At 32.4% G+C, this 19,061-nt stretch overlaps 3 protein-coding genes across 3 annotated transcripts; all 3 read right to left on the bottom strand.

The window, feature by feature from the left end:
• Positions 1–6,202: 6,202 nt before the first annotated feature.
• LOC108808677 (uncharacterized) lies at positions 6,203–7,188 on the bottom strand. Its single transcript, XM_018580790.2, has one exon. It carries the CDS (start codon positions 7,144–7,146, stop codon positions 6,238–6,240), a length of 909 nt encoding a protein of 302 aa, XP_018436292.2. The 5' UTR covers positions 7,147–7,188; the 3' UTR covers positions 6,203–6,237.
• Positions 7,189–7,697: 509 nt separating this feature from the next.
• On the bottom strand, positions 7,698–10,178 carry LOC108834949 (root phototropism protein 2). The gene is made up of 4 exons (XM_018608263.2): positions 10,021–10,178; positions 9,856–9,925; positions 9,378–9,755; positions 7,698–9,160 (listed from the first exon to the last, which is right to left on the bottom strand). Exons 1-4 carry the CDS (start codon positions 10,089–10,091, stop codon positions 7,904–7,906), a joined length of 1,776 nt encoding a protein of 591 aa, XP_018463765.2. The 5' UTR covers positions 10,092–10,178; the 3' UTR covers positions 7,698–7,903.
• Positions 10,179–15,278: 5,100 nt separating this feature from the next.
• Positions 15,279–15,951, bottom strand: LOC108809427 (monothiol glutaredoxin-S9-like). The gene has a single exon (XM_018581565.2). The coding sequence runs from the start codon at positions 15,753–15,755 to the stop codon at positions 15,447–15,449; it is 309 nt and encodes a 102-aa protein (XP_018437067.2). The 5' UTR covers positions 15,756–15,951; the 3' UTR covers positions 15,279–15,446.
• Between the last annotated feature and the right edge of the window lie 3,110 nt (positions 15,952–19,061).

Genomic DNA, 19,061 nt, shown 5'->3' on the forward strand with positions numbered 1-19,061 from the left:
AATAGTCATTTTTTTATCTTCATACTACATGGCAGATTTTTAACAGTTTTGTTTTCATTGACATTTTTTTTTGAGACATCACTCTTACAAACGAAAGATTATGTTAGAACACACCAAATATGAAACTAATCGACAAAGAAATCTTCTGGAAATCACATGTCAAACAAGAAAAAAATATCATACTGTAAGGAAATGTTTTTATTAGTACACAGATTTCAGAAATCTTATGAATAGACATGGTATTTTCAAAGTCTAGCTTATGAGTAAATATATAAAAAATTCAACTCCCAATAACCATAGAATTTAATAGAATAGCAAAATCAATAAAAACTAAACTTTTTGAATAACAGAAGATTTGAATGAAATTTAAAAGTCTTTAAACCAATAACAATGGATTTTGGAAAGATTTTTAAAATCCATAAACCAATAACCATGGATTCTTAAAATTTTATAATTCCTTAAAAATTCTTAAACCAATAACCCCCTCTTAAGTATCTCACAAATGTCGCTTAAAACAATAGTATTTAAATATATGGTTTTTCATAGGACTAGGAAAATAAACCGAATCTATACTATTAAAGCAGAATTCTTCATAGGATTCTGCCATTGATTTTTGAGTTATTTACAATGGCATACCATCATTACAATATTAATAAATAATATGTTTAGTTAAAGTTAATAACTACAACGAACCAATCAAATGCAATATTTATTATCCTACAAAATTTGATCATTCATCAGCATTACGTATAGATATATGGACACTAAGAATATTCTACGAGATTAATTTAATTACCTTGGAAACAATCTCAACTCCATTTAAAACAGATTAGTTACCATAATAATATCACCAAATCATCCGCAAATATTGACTTCAATAACAATACTTGCTATATTTTAATTCAGAAAATCTATCAACTTTAAATTTTAGAATATACTCTTAACCTAAACATTTAAACGTGTTCTCATATAGTCATATTGTTAGTATAAATATGTCAGCGTCGAATCCTTTCTAAACAAACACTTTCACTACCATTTTTACCCTACTCACAAAAGAGTTATTGATTACAAACATACAAGAGCAACATACGAAGACCAAAGCAGATATATTGATTTATGTTTCTCCTTTTGATCGTAATCAAGTTTATTTTAGGAATACACTGAACAGTCCCGAATACAAAACCTTGGTCTAAAAGGTTTCATGTTAAATGTCATATAACTTTTTGTGAACAATGTCCAATAAGAATAAATGTATATGAGATTAAACATCAGGTCCATAAAATTTAAAATTAAATCATGACAAAAAATTTGGAAGCCCATTTTAAAATCATGAAATATTATTTTGTATAATGAAAGTTCTATAAATCATAAAATTTAAAATTAAATCATGAAAATTGGTGGACACAATTTTTAAAATGTCTTTAAAATGTTTTTGATTAAGAAAACATATCCCACTCTTTTCATAAATTAAAATCAAAGTTAAATTTTCACAAATATGATCTACGCCACAAGTAAACATTCTTTACACTGACCCAAAATTGAGTAAGAAAAAAAAAATGAAAACATTATTTACACAAATTTGTGTAAAGTTCACACTATTAAACTTATATGTTCCATGTAATGTTTTGAAACCCATTACGGACACTGAACGAGACAACTTTCCGGACCACTTGGTCATTGGATCGACCACGGGTTAATAAATTAATTATTTTTTAAGTTAAATATTCTATAAATGTTTTTTAAAACATAAAATAATAGTTTGGATGTGTATATACTTTATGACATCTAAAAATATCAAGACTTAAAATTCATAAATATTTAAACATATAATATAATAAAATAAACTTCAAATCCAAAATAAACCAAAAGTAAAACATCACTGTAACAAAATTATCAATAACAACAAATCACATCAACTAATTTTGGTAGAGATCGGCAGAGGAAGAAAAAGACAACAATAAAACTGCATGAAAATGTGAAAACATAATTTCTTAATTGGAAATTTTGAATATTAAACAGAATCTAAAACATAATTAAAAATAAAAAATAAAAGTAAAAGTTATCTATTGGTTCACAAGTGGTTCAACCAGTATAGAGTTTCGGGTTTTAGTGGGATTTTATGGGTTGTTGCGGATTTTTAAATATTGATTTTTAAGAAAAATCAAACCGGATTTATGTTGGATCACCGGGTTTACTGGTTCAACCGCAGATCCAGATCGGGTTTCAAAACATTAGTTTTATACTTTGATTAAAAACCTTATAAATTTATGTAAAATTTATCAATTTAATCAACAGTAAAATAATCCCGCGCTTTTAAAGCGCGGGTCAAAATCTAGTTCTTCGTTTAAAAAAAAGAAGAAAATAAACCGAATTCGATTTGGTAAAAATGAATCTGAACCCAGTAAAAGTGAATTGAATTGATATGAACCTAACATAAATATCGAATGAATTAGTTTTATGGTATTTTAGATTATGGATTTTATCCAAACAAAAACCGAACGCAAATGGATATCCGATAGAATCCAAAAGATTCAAAATCCCCCAAATTTTTTTTTACCAAACATAATCTCAATTACTAATATGTACTCAAAATATACTAAGATATTATGAACATCCGGAAATGATTATATTTTACATGAATAACTGACAAAAAAACTTAGTTTAATACACATCTTTTGGTATTTGGTTAATATTAAAGATTTTAATTTTTGACAATTGCATTTGAAATTCAATTATGAATAAGTTTGTTTCTCAAGTTTAAACGTTGTTTTCAAAAAAAATTAAACAGTGTTTCCTAGGTTTATAGGGCTGTTAGTTGTATTACAAAAAAACAGAGCTGTTGATTGTTAATTTTAATTTGTTTAGGTTTTATTATATATGATTTCCGTAAAAGGTTTTGATTTGTCATGCTATATTTGATGTTGTTACGATAGTTTAAAGAAGAGTCTCGTATGATTGTTAGACGGGTATCCCAAAATTATTTGAAGGAAAACAATATGGTTTGAGAAATCCACGTAAACAAATTTATTGAAATTATAGGATATATATTGAGTTTAATCAAGTACAAATCAATATTTTTGGAATTGATAACCCGATTAGTATCCGAAACAAGTCATGATTCATTTTGATCTTGGACATGTAACTAAATTTGAACCAAACTCGAATAAATCCGAACCAAATCCTATATGAACTTTTATAATATCTAAATGAGACTAAAATTTATAAATTCAAAAACCCAAAACTCGAATGAACCCGAACCGAAATTCGATTGGGACCATTACCCAACCTTAGTTTTTCAATTTTTACCTTAAATATTTTTAAAATATATAATTTCATATATCCTTCGGAAAATGTACTAACAAGGAAATATTAGTAACACTGTATACCATCGTTTTTATATTATGAATATATTAGACAAAAGAGTGAAACAATTAACATAATAACATTGGAGGGTCTTACCAAAAAAAAAAAATGGACGGTTGGTCCAAAGCAAAGTTACAGAAAACCATGTAAAAACAAGAAAAAATGTCGTCGAACACAGAAAATGAACACATGTGGAAAGAAACAGTGTGAAACAGTGACTGAGCGTAGGTCTGAATTTGAACAGCTTGAGACGCCGTCAGAGATGACGCCGTTAAGAAGACATATTATATTGGTTTCTCCCAAAGTTGTGGTTGTTAAAATAAACGCGAAGCACAGCTCAGGCTCAAGCATTTGGCCCATACACATCCATGTGAAATTGTTCAATGTCAATGTCCATAGAGTCAATTTGGCAACAACCACCACATTGACTTCAAAAATAAATGATAGCCTATCACATACGGTCGTCACGTAATTTGTTTGTGGCGGAAAGAGATAAGACTGCCTACCACCAAAGACAGCGACAAAATAGTGTTACCTACCTCTCACCAAATCCACCATTACCCTCAAATTTGTCTACCGTGATATACTTCTCATTTAGTTGACTGGATCATATGTTTCCACATCACCTTCTCGTTTGCACAGCCACGATCTTAGAATGGGCCTTCTTACTAGGACCCACCAACACATTGCAGCATGTGCCCATTAGCCAGAACTAGGCTTATTTTTGTAAGTTTCAATAGTTATAATTATGGTAAGTGTTCCCTTAATGAGATCTATACAATCTTTTTAATGTCATCATTGACAGAAACAAAAGTTAAGGATAGAGGAGAGAACCCAAAAACAAAGGTGTAGCAGATACTGAATAATTAAAAAGATAAGATATATTATGGAGCTAGATGAATTAAATGAAAATGAAAATTTGTACAACCACAACACAATTGCTGGACAGTACACACCATGTTTGTTTGTTTGTAGTTAAAGAAAATTGTCCTTATCGATCAATCACATTTAATATGACTTTGAGATGTGAGATAAAATTACCATTTATATTTACCTCTATAAACATACATTATTCATCTTCAGTCTATATTCAACAACAGCTAATAGCCCTTGAACAACATTTAAAGTCCAAAAGAGCACTAACACATTAGTGGGATTAAAGGAAAAACAGATAGCATGTGTCCTTAGACTACTCTTAATTAGCCAAACTTCATTCTTCTCTTATGTCCTGCAACAACTTTCCAAAGCCTCTCATACCATCTTTATAGTAGCCTCTCATACCACTTTTATAGAAGCTTCTGAATCTGATGCAGCTATTCTCGTCATCTCCACCTTTTCTCCAAGCTCACTTAATCGTCTTGTTAGCTTCATATGAAACTCATTCATATGCTTTTCCATTTCCTTTATCTTCTCTTCTTTTAGCACATCAGTCTCAGCTCTCATTACTTGTATAATCTTGATTCTCCTCTATTTCAGCTCTCTCTCTCTCTCTCTCTTCCGTGATCGATCATCCTTAGGTGTGATTGCATCTCTCTAAGTTGTTCTCCAAGTTGGCTTCGTTCTTAAACAAGCTTTGATATTTCTCCCTTGATATTTTCTTTCTTCTTTCAGCAACAAAAACCACTATTTTCATTGACCTTATCTCGTTATCTCTGTCCTGTAAACTAATTTCCACCATTGTCTCTCAAGCAACTTCAAGGCTTTTTTCTTCTTTGCGCTGAGCTTGTTCTATAAGCATCAACAACATTTTGAGCCTAACTCAAGCTCATGTTGTAATTTGTGACGATTTCTTTGCAGATTTACTAACCTCAAGCTTGCTTTTCGGAAAATATACTTCTTTCTAAAAATTCTGAAGCTTCTCTTTGGCCATACTCAGCTCTTTCTCCACGGCTTGCACTTTTGTAGCTGTTGCTTTTTCGGTTTCCTCTTTATGATCAACACCAAGTGAAAATTCGGTTCAGATTATCATTCTCTTCTTCGTGCATCTGATTCCTTTCACTAGCTTATCTCTTGGGATGTAGGATATGACTGCTTAATGGAACCTTGTGACTGGATCCCAGAGGGAAGGTTCTTCTGAAGTTCACTGATTACGTGTTTTACTGCACACTAACGAACAAAATGTGTACTACCACAATCAATGGTGCTGATGTAGCACTTAATGATCATATCTATAAAGAACTAATGACCTATAGACACTACGAATAAACAAAATTCTCTAATCCAAATAAATAAGAAAAGAGTTTTGATCTAAACTAGAAAATGGAAAAGTCAACAAAGAGATAACAAAAGTAAACTCAAAGTCAAACAACCAAAAATATAAAAAGACAAACCTTTCATTAAAGATTATTTACACGAATGATCAAATACTAACTATGATACTAGCTAACACATTCAACTATGATATTTCCCTTACATGCATTTCTTAGTTACCCCAAGCTTGCATTTAAACATGTTCTATAACATTCAGTAAGCATCCCTATCATCAACTCATGTTAGGTAAGGAAATAAAGCACATTAATTTATTCATTCAAGCATCTCACCGAACTCTTTATAGGCATGCAATCACCTTCTTCGCAACATGATTTATATGCATCTAGTAAATCAATCACAACTCTTGAAATACAATTCCAAATGACTTAAATCCACACGACAGTGTCTTGCTGCATTGATAGAAGAACCATGTGAACCACATGTTAAAGCTAACTGAATGCGATCCTTCATCCTTGTGTTTGGTGGTCTCATGGTCGTGACTTTCGATGTTGATTTTAGAGAAACTAAAAATTAATTACTTTTTTTCTATGTTATTTCCATCTACAACAACAAAAATTAAAAGAAAAAAAAAAAGAACATTGGGACTTATGTATTAATCGATTTTCACTGAGAAAAGATTCTAACATCACACGTGGGCTTGAGTCCATTGATCACATCACTCTGTTTCACATCTTCACAAGCAATAACAGTTGGTAAACGAATCCTAAACCCCAACCAATCAAAACCCAATTTCCCACTCAAACGCACATAAACCACAGCTTCAAGCTTCTTCTCTTTGTTTCTCAGCAACGTAGCATCAACATCATATACCTTGGACTTTCTAAGTCTGGTGGGAACACTCAAATACGTAACGTTTCCAGGGCTTTGCGTGAATCCGACAAGTCTCTTCTCTCCGAGTTTTATGTTCTCAGACGAGACAGCAGCTCTCATGGGGCCGTAATACAACACCGACTTGTCGTTCTTGTTAGACAGCTCAAGAACCGTCTTCAAGTTCGCATTCAACAGAAGATCTGCTGTCGAATTAGCAAAGTCCAATCTCGAGAACCTGAGGTATGTGACAGAAACCTGAGGCAGACTAGATTTCACCGAAGAGTTAAGAGACAGTCCTGTCAGCAATACGACTATAAGAACGATGGAAAGAAACATGCACGTGCATGCACAGCATTTTCTGAAACATCCAGGGCACTTTCTCTTCTCATCCTCACGGTCCACAAAGGAACCCGAGTTTGTACTCCGGTCTGTCTCTTCTTCCTCTCTGAATCCAGGCAGCTTCAGAGATGATGTCTTCTTGGGTGTTTCGAACCCGTTTCTAGAGACGGAAGGGCTTGAGAACCTGGAGCTCAGGTCAAAAGAGCCTTTCCCGCCGTAGCTGCTATCTTCTCCTTCTCCTTCTTCTTCTTGAACTTTCTCGAGGGCGCGGTTCTTTGAAGCAAACTCAGGGAATACCAATGCGGGATCACCAAATCCGGAAGAAGTCCTCCTTGGAGGAGGAGGAGGAAGATGCTCCGACATTGGTGCTTTGTTTTGGATTTCATTAAAATTAGGTTTTTTCTCTCCCCCTCTACTCAAGTCACAGAAAGGTTGGTTGGATAGATAACTTCAAGGGTCATTAATCTCTTAACGGTAGATCAAGGCTGTCTGGTCTATAACAAATTTGATTCGTTAATCTATTTATGGCTTATTACATTTAAGAAAACCAAAAGCCTATGACCTTAAATTAGAAATTTTCAGATTTTTCATGTGCTGATCTTCTTAAATCAACTTAAAATTAGCGGTGACGAGTTGGTTTAGTGACTAGAACTTTTGAATTGTCTAATAAAGATTTTGGCAATCATAGGGTTCAAGTTCGTCCGAAAACTATTATTTTCAATGAGAGTTAAATTGTGATATACCATCTTACATGTCCTTTAAAAATCAATCATTCTAGAATTGAAGAAATTCACTGTTGAAAGTTATACTTTTATACAAGTACATTCGATTTTCGGTTTGGTTTCGATTAGGTTTATTTAGTTTTGGGGTAATTCGGTTCTCAACTTTAGTTTCGGGTAATTAGTAAAATCAAATTAGTGGTATAGATTTTCTTTACTTTTTTTAATATCACACTAGTTATTATACAATAAACACACATTCCAAAAAAAACAAAATAAATCACTCATCAGTAGAAGAAAAAAAATTGAAAAAAGAGTAGCACACTACTATGCTAGACAGACACACACACGCAAGGAACAAAAACGCAAAAGTAGTTTGATCAAACGTTTTGGTTCCCCATTTAAGAGATAGAGAATCTTCGTCTTCTTGGCTTAGTGATATCAACACCAGCAAGATCCTCATCAATGTTCGAAGTATCCTTAGACCCATGTCTAAACGGATTCAACTTCCCAAGCTTCTTCGAAACAGACGAGAAGAAATTACTTTTGCCGCTCTTCTTATTGCTCGGTGGCGCATTCGAAGAAGAAGCTCCAGCTGCACCACCGTTCTTCTGCAGATCCGAAACATACATCTTCATCTTCATCAGCTCGCTCCTCAGAGCTTCGTTCTCTTTAGCCAACGAAGCATCAGCTTTAACCTGTCCACGCGTGGCTACAGCCTCAGGGACTACAACCACTGCTCCTTCTCTGTCTTCGACACCGCTTCTCAGCTTTAGCTGATCGTAATAAAGCGCGTGAAGCACGATGTTCACCGGTAGTCTCTTGTTCTGCGAAGCGTGGAGACGCGCTTCGTAGGAAAGCTTGAGAGGGTCCATCGAGCTGCAAACTTTCTCCCTCTCGATCTCGTCTAGGTTAGGATGAGCTTTCAAGAAGATGTCTATCGCTCTGTAAAGATCGTCGTCCGACTTTCTTGCGGACTTCGGGACGAGATTTGCGATAGCGTTGAATTTGGAGATCGTTAGCTCTCCGTGAGTAGCGATCTCCGCTAAGTAAGAGTCGACGGTTCTCGCGACTCTTTGTAGCGAAACAGAGCATAGCCCTTTGTTGAAGTCTCCGCCGTTGAAGACTCCGACGTTCTTCTCCTTTTCGACGAAGACGGAGATGATTCTTCTGACGCTGTCGAGGTCTAATAGTCTTTCACCGTCGTAGGTGAAAGACGGGATCAAAAGATCATCGACGCTGACGTGCTCGAGAACGACGGAGATTCGTTTCTCGAGCTCGTTCTTGGACGCGAGGGAAGCGTCCAAGAAGACGGCACAACGGAGGAGAGAACAGAGGAAGTTGATGGGGAAAAGTCCTTTGTCTGAAGGTAAGAGAGTGACGATAGACTCCACGAGATCTCTCTGCTGAGATCTCTCCTCGGAATCGTTGTTTTCGGGGTCGGAAAACTTGACTCCTCTGCCGGAATGGTCTCTGACGAGATCGCGTAAGGATCTCTCGGTGTAAGTGATGATTGCAGAGGCTAGAGAAGAAGGTTTAAGGCCTCTCTGCTTCAGAGAAGCTACTACGTCGGTGAAGAAGTCAACGTCTAAGATGCAGAGCTCCTCTGTCCACCAGTTTGGTGGTGTTCGACACGGAAACATTGCCTCGTTGCAAGCCTGTAATTAAAAAAAACGTATCATCAGTTAATGTAACAAGCGCTACAAAACCTCATGGACGCCACTGCTTGTGAATCAAGGAACTGAAATAGAGTACAAATGGGACATGTATACCTAAAACCCTACTAAGTACTAGATTTGATTACTGCTATGTAAAAACTTGAAAATAAATTAACCTAAACAGTAAACATTTAAGTGAGATTAATGAGTTAATAACCTTGGTACCGACGACGTCCACACAACGACGGACAATACCAAGATCACGAGAAATAGGAAGGAGAATCTCGCAGGACTTGAGGACAACGACGGCTCCAGAGAGGCTAGACAAGGCGACCTGAGAAAGGAAGTCTTGTGTCCGACCAGCGAGGTTGTTGTCGCAGTACTTATCGGTCATCTGAAGAAACTCAGCGGCGCAATGAAGTGCCGCCACGTTCTGGACGGTGATCTCGAAGTTAACACCGTAACAGAACTTAGCAGCTTTCTCGAACATCTCAGGACCTCCAGGAATATCCGAGAGATCTATTCTCGTCACGTCACTGTCTTTGGATTCCATTATTAGCTTCCTTATGTAGTTGCTCTTCGCCACTAGCATGAACTATAGATACAAAGATCAATAAAATTTACAAATAATTAGTTCTAGACAACAAAAAAATCATTAGTTCTTTTTATTTGTAAAAATGATTTGTTGTTATTACCTTATGAAGAGAGAAATTAGCTTCTCCGACTTCAACTACAACATCTGTCGGAATATCTTGTGAGAAAACCCTGCGTTAACACATATACAAGTTAGAAATTTCATATGATTAGGCATGAACCGGGTGGGAGATATCTTCTGTAGTTGAGACTAGACCGGTTCGTACCATTGGCCGGTTCTCTGAAGAGATGAAGACATTGAGTTCATGCTGATGGGGTTATTTGCTTCAGTCGCCATTGTTAATGGATGTGCAGTGAAGGAGACGATGGAGGCATAATTAGAGAGTGACTATATATTGAAAATTACATAACGTGGCCCCATTCGATCCACCCAATTGCTATGTAATATTAATGTACATTTGGCTTCTTGTGCCATCTTTTTCTCTAATGTTTTCATTTGTCGTTTCGTTATGTTGTTTCATTGTTATTATCTCTTTTTAGCTAAGTCATTCTGATCTTTGTGTTGGTCTTCGTCGGTCAGTTTCCTTTTCACCATTTTATCTTTAACCTTTCCCCATTTGGATATATATACTTGCAATGACTATATTGTTTTCGGAAATTGGGGAATGTATGTACGTTTTCCATAAACAACGTATGTACGTTATTCCAACCTATTGATAATATTTAGATAACATTTAACATCTGTTATGTTGTTTGTTCCTTATGATTTCTTTTTTTTGTTTGAATATTAACATATCACTAGATTCTGACCCGCTCTTCAGAATATTTTTGTTTTTAGTTTAACTTTTTAGCAATTTAATTTTTATATTTGTATTTTTAATCATATTTGTGTCTTTTGTAATCATATTTGTGTATTGATTATTAGTAAGAAATTTTGATAATTGTATTGAATTTGTGATGTTGCATAACTATACACTTATACCCAGTTTTTGTTTAAATCGGATCCAAACCTGCAGTTAAACTAATAAACCCAACAATCCGGTTTGTAATTTGGTTGTGTTTTAGGGAAAAAATTATTATTTAATAATCCGGTATAACTCAAAACCGGTTACCAGTTGAACTGTTGGTTAAACCAATACGTAATTTTTAATTATTAACGCATATGATTTTTAGTTGTATTATTAGAATCTATTTGTATTTTAATTAGGAAGTTGGACTTTCTTTTTTATGAAATAAGATTATACAATCTTGTGGATCATGAAACTATTAACAAAGTTAATTGTTGTGATTTGGCATTAGTTTATTTTGTTATCAGTTATCTATTATAATATTTACGTTTTATATTTAGATTATCTTACATTTAAAATTTAATTTTTTTATTCACATTAGATATTAATAATATTTAAAGATTTTCAGTTTAAGATATAACTCGTAAACTGAAATTTTCTACTGCTGGTTTATGATATAACTCGTAAACACATAAGATGCTGCTAAATTTTGATCCGCGCTTTCAAAGTGCGGAATTATTTTCAAAACATTTCAAAATTTATTTGATATAAATATGTATTCTTATACATTTAGATTTATAAATAAAACGTTATATTGAGTATTTTAAAATCCGACCCGGCCCGCAGTTAAATTGACAAATTGTGTGGTCTCGTATGTAGTTCGGTTTAGTTTAAAAATATTATTTAAAATTCCTATAAAACCCGTAAAAACAACTAAAATCCGGGATCTGGTTACCGGTTGAACTGATAGATGATCCAATATGAAATTCGGTTTGACTTAAATGATTATAGTCAAATTAAATTTCATCTTGTTGTAAGGGTAATAGATCAATATTCGAGAGGATGCATACTAAAAATGAAATATATTTGAGCATCAATAATTTGTATATGTTTATTATAATTTAATGATTTATGTTTGTAAATATAATTTTCATTTATTTAATTAGTTTACTTTTGATAAATATATTTTGTGTGTTTGGATAACCCGTAAAAATATATTCATAAAAATATCAAGTAACATGTTTCATCGTGTTTTAAATATTAATAGTATCAAACTATTAATATTTTTATCATATGTATATATATATTTATAAATATGTATATCTAATTTAATAAGAATTATATTTTTATGAGGGTTTTGAAGAATTTTTTTTTTGCATTTGGATTAATATATAGTTGTATATATATGAATTAGTAGACATGTATAATTATTTATTACATTAATAAATAAAATATAATTTATTTTTATTGAAATTTCGTATTTATATAAATTAAATTCATTAGTTTAAAAAATAATAGATTAGTTAGTTAGTTCCTTAATTTTAGGCATGATGTATATTTAATTGCAACTAAATTAGATATATGAATATATGAATAGAAATAATAGGAAAGATAACTAAATTATATATATATAAATATATGAAGAGAAATAATAGGACCAACCTAGACTTTTTTTATAGTTAAAAAAGTAGTCGATAAATATTGCTCTTGTTTTAATAGTATTGATTAAAATTTTGTTCCTATAACATGGTTTTTGTTTTTTTATTACTGATTCCTATAACATGGTTAATTGGCTATACGTAGATGTTCACTATATTACCAGTAATATTAGATGAGATCCTTTTAAAATGGTGGACATGAGGAATATTGTCAGAAGAAAGATTATAAAGTCAGCAATGTCTCGGAGACTGATGAACAGAAAAGTCAGGACAAAATGTGACAGACGGCGGATGAATGTCTAAGATTAACTTATCTCATAACACGTAATTGTCATCTAAGTTCAATATTAGCCGATATTATGCCTAAAATAAGATGCAATCGTCATTTACTTTAGCAAATCATCCGATATCATTCACTCGTTTTTTGTTTGCAGAAATTTGTAGCGAGTGAATCGATCAAGGATGAAAACCACGATCTAACTTTTGGTTTGGTTAATGAGAAAGTGATAGCAAAAAGGATTTCACATGTAAAAAGCCTAAAAATTCTGAATTAAAGGAAGAAAATGCTGAATGTAATTAAAAACAAAAAAAAAAGCAATGCATGTGAAGCATTGACAGATAATAAATTTAAGAAAAAAATGAAAATCAAAGTGGATGTACGATTACAGAGGTGTGGGAGCCAGGGAAGTCAGGGAAAGTAGGAACATGTCATGGATAGGCCCACTCCAAATATGTGGTGATCCCTTCTTCTTAAACCTCGTGGTGTAAGGCTTCGATACGTCAGCAAATCATCTCTCCGAATCCTGTTTCCCTTTTCCGTCCAGTCATTATTATACACGTACCCCTATCGTCTTTTAAGATATCTCATATCTCTAGTTGCCCTAATAATTCTCTGGCGGTGAGACTAGTCTTTGAAGTTTAAACTACATTTGTAGTTTGAATTTGAAGATTCATGTTGTATGAATTTACATAAAACCCTAACCGATTTACGTGAATTATAAACTTTATAATGAACTTGTGAATCTAGTTACTTTAAGATATGATATGTGTTTCAATAAGAATATTTCAGCCATCTAACTAAATTTTGTTTTCAAATAATCCAAGTATCATGAATGAATTATAATGAACTTGTGAATCTAGATACTTTAATAATATGATATGTGTTTCAATAAGAATATTTCAGCCTTCTAACAAAATTTTGTTTTCATAAATAATCCAAGTCTCACGATTTTTTTTTTAAGAAAGAAACGGAAATAATATTCAGAACCTATAAAGCATTATTCTCGCTGTTCAAAGCATCTATAATGGCTGACCATTGTTCATATCATAGTGAAAGAACTAGAACATTGGTTTTCTAATCGTATGAGGAGTTTTTCAACCACTACGATAAGGATAAGTTGGGGAATGATCAGTTTGGTGTATTCTAAATCTTGTGATGGTATTTTATTTTATTTGATCAAGATGGTATATTTGCATCTAAACTCTATTTCTATTATTTTTCATCCAAACTCAACATATTGGAATGCAGATACTGAACTGGTCAAACGAACGAAAGTCGCGTGTAGGCTACAAATTCCAGAGAAATAATTATTCAAGTTCTTAAGGTGGTAAGGCTGTATGTCTTAGTATAAAATCTAATAAAACTATTCAATGAAGAATTCATCCTTTGAATTTTGTTGGACCATAGAGGATAGCGTTATCGTCTATTAACAAAAGTACAAACGCCATGAGCTGTAATGCCGTCTAGTTTCAATCAACAGTTTAAACCATAATGCTTACATCTAAGGACTGATATTTTAGATTGCAGTTTCATAGTTTGAGATTATAATTCTATAAAGAAAAATCACAAAGTAGAACACAATACTATATTGTTTATGGATATGAAAATTTCAGATTTCCGAATTTTTGAAACGGATTGGAGCAAATTATAGATCAGATAAAAATATTGTGGGTGGGGCTACGTAATTATAAACAGCGGTCCCAACCTCACGACGGCTAAACCAAGGAGGCATGAAACAAAACAAAAGCTAAGAAATATATGCAACTAGAAAACAAAATGAACATTTTGGGCCAAAGTTGGTTATTTGTCAAAAAGCCCAATGTCTACGTCAATTTTTCTAATCACGCATCATCCAGTTCATACACTAATGTCGTCTTCTTAGGAAACGCCAGACGAGTTTAGAACATCTTGTTTTCATTTTAGTAATCTCTTATCCGTTATATATGGTTCGGGTGCTTGCATGCATTTAGATATAGTCAACGTTACCAAACTAGGACTATTGTCACTCGAAACTCGCTTGATGGATTTGACGAAGAAAGAAACAATCAACGTAGGAGCTTTGGTGAATATAGTGAGAGTAGCTTAACCTATATACAAACAAAACTAGTTATTGCAAAGCCCATTTTTCAACGAAAGCCCAATACTACATGCACACGAACATTACAGTTAAATTCTCAAGTGTAGTCGGATATGAATCTCTTTTTATGCAACTACTTAGCAGCATCCATTAGCAGCGATTTTGTAGTGAAATGTTCTTTGTAGTCGGTAAAAAACTAGTTTGTTGCTTTTAGTTGTCGATATTAGTAGTTGCAGATAAGTTTAGATGGACTGATAAGTGATAACTTCTGACGCTTTGTTTTGGGGTTTCAAAACCTCTAATAACCTCTCGAAGGCTGATTTTTTTTTTTTGGTAAAATCTCTAAGGCTGATTTATTATGAAAAGATAATACAAATGACGTCTGACTTTACCACCCTAACATGCTTCCTGATATAGAAATACCATCAGCTCACAATGCAAGATGTGGTATACTTTGATGGGAAGACTGAGGAAGTAACTGAGGTATATCCCATTAATGTTACTTTCAGGGTCTTCTTTATCAGATATCTACCACACTCCTCTAAACCCACGAGTCTTGGAGTGCAAGTGATCGATTTATTGTGGTCTTGTACTGAATCAGACAACAAGACAAATCTTAGGGGTGGGGTCTTAAGCATTTAGCAGTGAATGATATTTCATTATCCTTAATTATATTTAATAAAAATGCTATATCCTTTTACTTCTCTGAAATATTACCATAAAAGCTTAAACTAGTCAATTATTATAGGATCACTTCAATAAAATTACAAACAAACAATATTTATAAAGTTATATTACAAAGGTTGCATACTTGCATCGGCTATAGATTGTGTTTTAGGTTGTTTCTTATTGAATTATATGTTTAGATTAAAAAGTTAGAACACATTTTCTAACATAGATTGGCTTGAAATGGTTTAACTAGCGGAACAAGCGAGCCGCTAAGGTGCATCGACATGACTTCATTGGTCGAACCAACGAGCTTCCCATCAACAAAGATGGCTGGAACCGGTGTGGAACACCCGAGCCTCATTAGGGCTTTCTCTATCTCACGACAATCAGGGTCCTTGTCTATCTCATGGACGGTCGGGTGAACCCCAAGGTCTTGGAAGAGGACCTGGACCGCATAGGACATGCAACACGAGCTCTTGCTGAATATAACAACTCCTTTCTCCGAAGACATTCTCACAACTTTGTCCATGGTTTCTTTAAAGGAAGTCTCAATCAATCTGTAGTTTGTTTCTTGGAGAAGAAGAAACACAATTCTTCTCTCTTGTAGTTTGAAAGATATTTAAAACCAAAAGCCCATGAAATAAACCTAGCTTTAGGGTGAAGAAAAGAGTTTTTGTTGTTGTATATCCTACAGTATTAAGCTCAGTGTTACCTGAGACTTAAGTTTCTTGAATCATAGGCTATTTATAACAAAACAAAGGAAGATGAAAAGAATGTTGAGACCAAAAAGAGATCACAGAAGATCGTCCATAAGGTTCCCCAAGTACATCAAAGTGACTTTATTGTGAACCAAATCAAAATTTGGTTTCTTTTTTTATTTGGTTTTAGTATGGAGGGACCAACAAAAGTTGCACATAATCAAAACTCACCTACCCTTTTTTCCTCCTAGATACCAAGATGAGCATTTCGATTGAGCCCATATGCTTCTTTGTTGCAGATATGCTAAAGAATATAGCACATGTGTTATTTATTTATTTGCAAGTTCTTTTATGCCAGAGAATTAGAATTTTATATTTATGTGGACCAAACTTTTATTTTTCTTTATCTAGGAATATTATTTTGTTTCAAGAATCATGCTCAGATGAAGGGTGTGAGATAGCGCAAGGTGGTGGCGAATAAGCGAGGAGATATGCTTATATTCTTCCACGGATTGATAGGATCGGATCGTGTCAACAATAAAACCCCAATTTTTGAACATGTTACTGTACAAAAAGATAAATTGTCTTCTTTGGGAGATTCTCACAATCACACTTCACTAGTGATCGTGAAGGAATAAAAATACATATGGGTTTCTCTTGCTTGCCACTTCCTTTTCAGCAATTTGCCAAGATTCTTACCCCTCATTTAATTAAACGTAGATCAATGAATGTATTAGGAATCTCACCACGAGGTCAGATGAAACCTAGAGTGATATAAAAACAAGGACTAATATATTTTTAATTGCTAGTATATGATTTTAAGTTAAAACAATGAAATTTAAAGTATAACTTCTTGTTCCTGAAGTGGAATTCAATCAAAATGGGCCGAAAAACATCATCTGGAAGAAACCAATAGGCTTTAAACAGGTACCTGACTGAATAATATTTGACATACAATGGGCAAGTAGCTTGATTGGTTCAAATCCAATTCGTGATGATACAAACGGTTCCTTATAGGTTTCAAACTAGGTGTTTTGCCCGCATATGCGGGCATTATAATTTTTAAAATAGCTATAACTAAATGCATTATCAGTTCAAAAACTGTCATAATTTTTAACTTTTTCAAAATATTTAATAATGAATTTAAAACTAAATATTTATATTTATATTTGAAAATTTTCATCACAACAAAGATTATAATATAAATATTTCATTGCATAAGACAACTTGAAAATACTCATGTACATAAAAGTTATATAAAAATGTAATATATATATATATATATATATGACATCCATATATGTACGAAAATTAAAACTCAAATTAAGAGAGTGTATTTCAAATGTATATTACAAGTGAGGTAAATTATTATTTTTAGAAAAGTATATAATATTATTTATTTTTATATATGTTTATATGCATTTTAGTTTTTGTTTGTATATAGTACATCATATATATATGAAGTTAGGTCAGTTAGTTTAATTTTCTTTACGTAAGTAAAGTTATATGACCTTATTATCCCCTAGACTATATTTGAGAAGTGATTTTGCCACATGTCCTCTCTACAATCATTCTCACAAAAATAATATGACATGGCTATTAAAATTGATGACATGTCTTATAGATTAATATGACATGGACAATTATATTTAATGTTAATTTATATTTTTGGTAAAAATTTTAAAAATATGGTAATAATTCATATATTACATTTATTGTCGATTTACATTTTTAAATTTTTTAGAATATAGTAATAACTCATAAATCATCATTAAAATAAATATATTAAACTATGGCATTTCAAATTTTGAAATATCATTTAATTATAAAATTTTCAAAAATGTATACATTTTTCAGAAAATTATAAAAATTAAATCGTAAAATCAAATTAAATCGTAAAATCATTAATTTCTTATATATATCTACAATTTTTATAAATATTGTTTAATTTTAAACTTTGACAATTATGAAATTTTTACAGATTTATTTAATATACTTAATTAAAATAAATAGAAATAAAAATCTACCTAAGATTATAATTTTAAATATATACATGCACATTCTTAAATATAATTTAAAATAAACAATATTATTTTTATCTTAATTTTAATGTTTATTTAAATCAAATTTATATTAGAATATTAAAAAGAAAAAGAAAATTTAAAATATTATTTAAAAATAAATATAATTTATATTTATCTATTAAAAATATTTTAAATGTTTTTACTGCACATGGTGCAGGAAAACACCTAGTTTACGATAATTACAATAGCAATGACTTATTATTATCTAATAAAATATAACTACTAAACAATAGCTTATTTATGTGATCATTATCTGAAAAAACGACATTATAATAAACTAAGATATTTTTGATATATTCACGTGTATTCCTTTTCTCTAATACATATATTTATGTTGCTAATATAACTTTTTCAAAATTAAAAAAAAATAATATTTCATTAAGGATATAAACGATATTAATCAGTCTAACTTTTAACTTTTAACGTCCGTTGCGAAAAATCACTTCGCAAATAATAGCATAGATATTTGTATGAAGTTCTAACCAAGTAAGAAGAGAGAATCATCCAGTTTTAAAACGACAAAATTTAAGCCTTCGGATTGGAAGAGATACCCAATTCTGCTCTATGACTAATCAGATAAAAGGGATCAAACTAGTTTGAGTTGTATATTGGGATTTTCTGGATTACGTCTTCTCTGGCTGGACCTTGTTAAAAAAAAACTCAAAACTCCTCAGTTGATGTTGCTTTGCTATCACTTAACCTGCACATGTTCTTTTAACGGCAAAATATACGTATCATGAAAAAGGGGAGAGATTGGTGTTGTCTAGTGAGAGAGAGACCCAGCGTTAGTGAAAACAAAGCATCGGACTTTCTGAAAGAACATTTCATGGTTTAACTGTTTTGGCGTCAAGACGCAAACAAACGGAATGGTGATGTACAGTGAAGATCGATGGATTCAATCCGAACGCTTCGTTCTCCCGACATCCACAACCATCTCTCCCATCCTAATTACACATTTTTATCTGTATATACACCTATTTTTACTTTGTAAGATGTTACAAATAGAATTGTTACAATCACTTTGATATTAAAAAAAATTGTTACAATCACTTA

The sequence above is a fragment of the Raphanus sativus genome, chromosome 6, assembly GCF_000801105.2.
Source record: "Raphanus sativus cultivar WK10039 chromosome 6, ASM80110v3, whole genome shotgun sequence".
Lineage (NCBI taxonomy): Eukaryota > Viridiplantae > Streptophyta > Magnoliopsida > Brassicales > Brassicaceae > Raphanus > Raphanus sativus.

Bases quoted from the DNA above. Each gene is read 5' to 3' on its own strand.
- LOC108808677 (XM_018580790.2), bottom strand. From the start codon at position 7,146: ATGTCGGAGCATCTTCCTCCTCCTCCTCCAAGGAGGACTTCTTCCGGA.
- LOC108834949 (XM_018608263.2), bottom strand. From the start codon at position 10,091: ATGGCGACTGAAGCAAATAACCCCATCAGCATGAACTCAATGTCTTCA. The intron at 9,756-9,855 runs GTAATAACAACA...TTGTATCTATAG, and splicing joins CTAATTTCTCTCTTCATAAG to TTCATGCTAGTGGCGAAGAG. The intron at 9,161-9,377 runs GTTATTAACTCA...TTTTAATTACAG, and splicing joins TGGACGTCGTCGGTACCAAG to GCTTGCAACGAGGCAATGTT.
- LOC108809427 (XM_018581565.2), bottom strand. From the start codon at position 15,755: ATGGACAAAGTTGTGAGAATGTCTTCGGAGAAAGGAGTTGTTATATTC.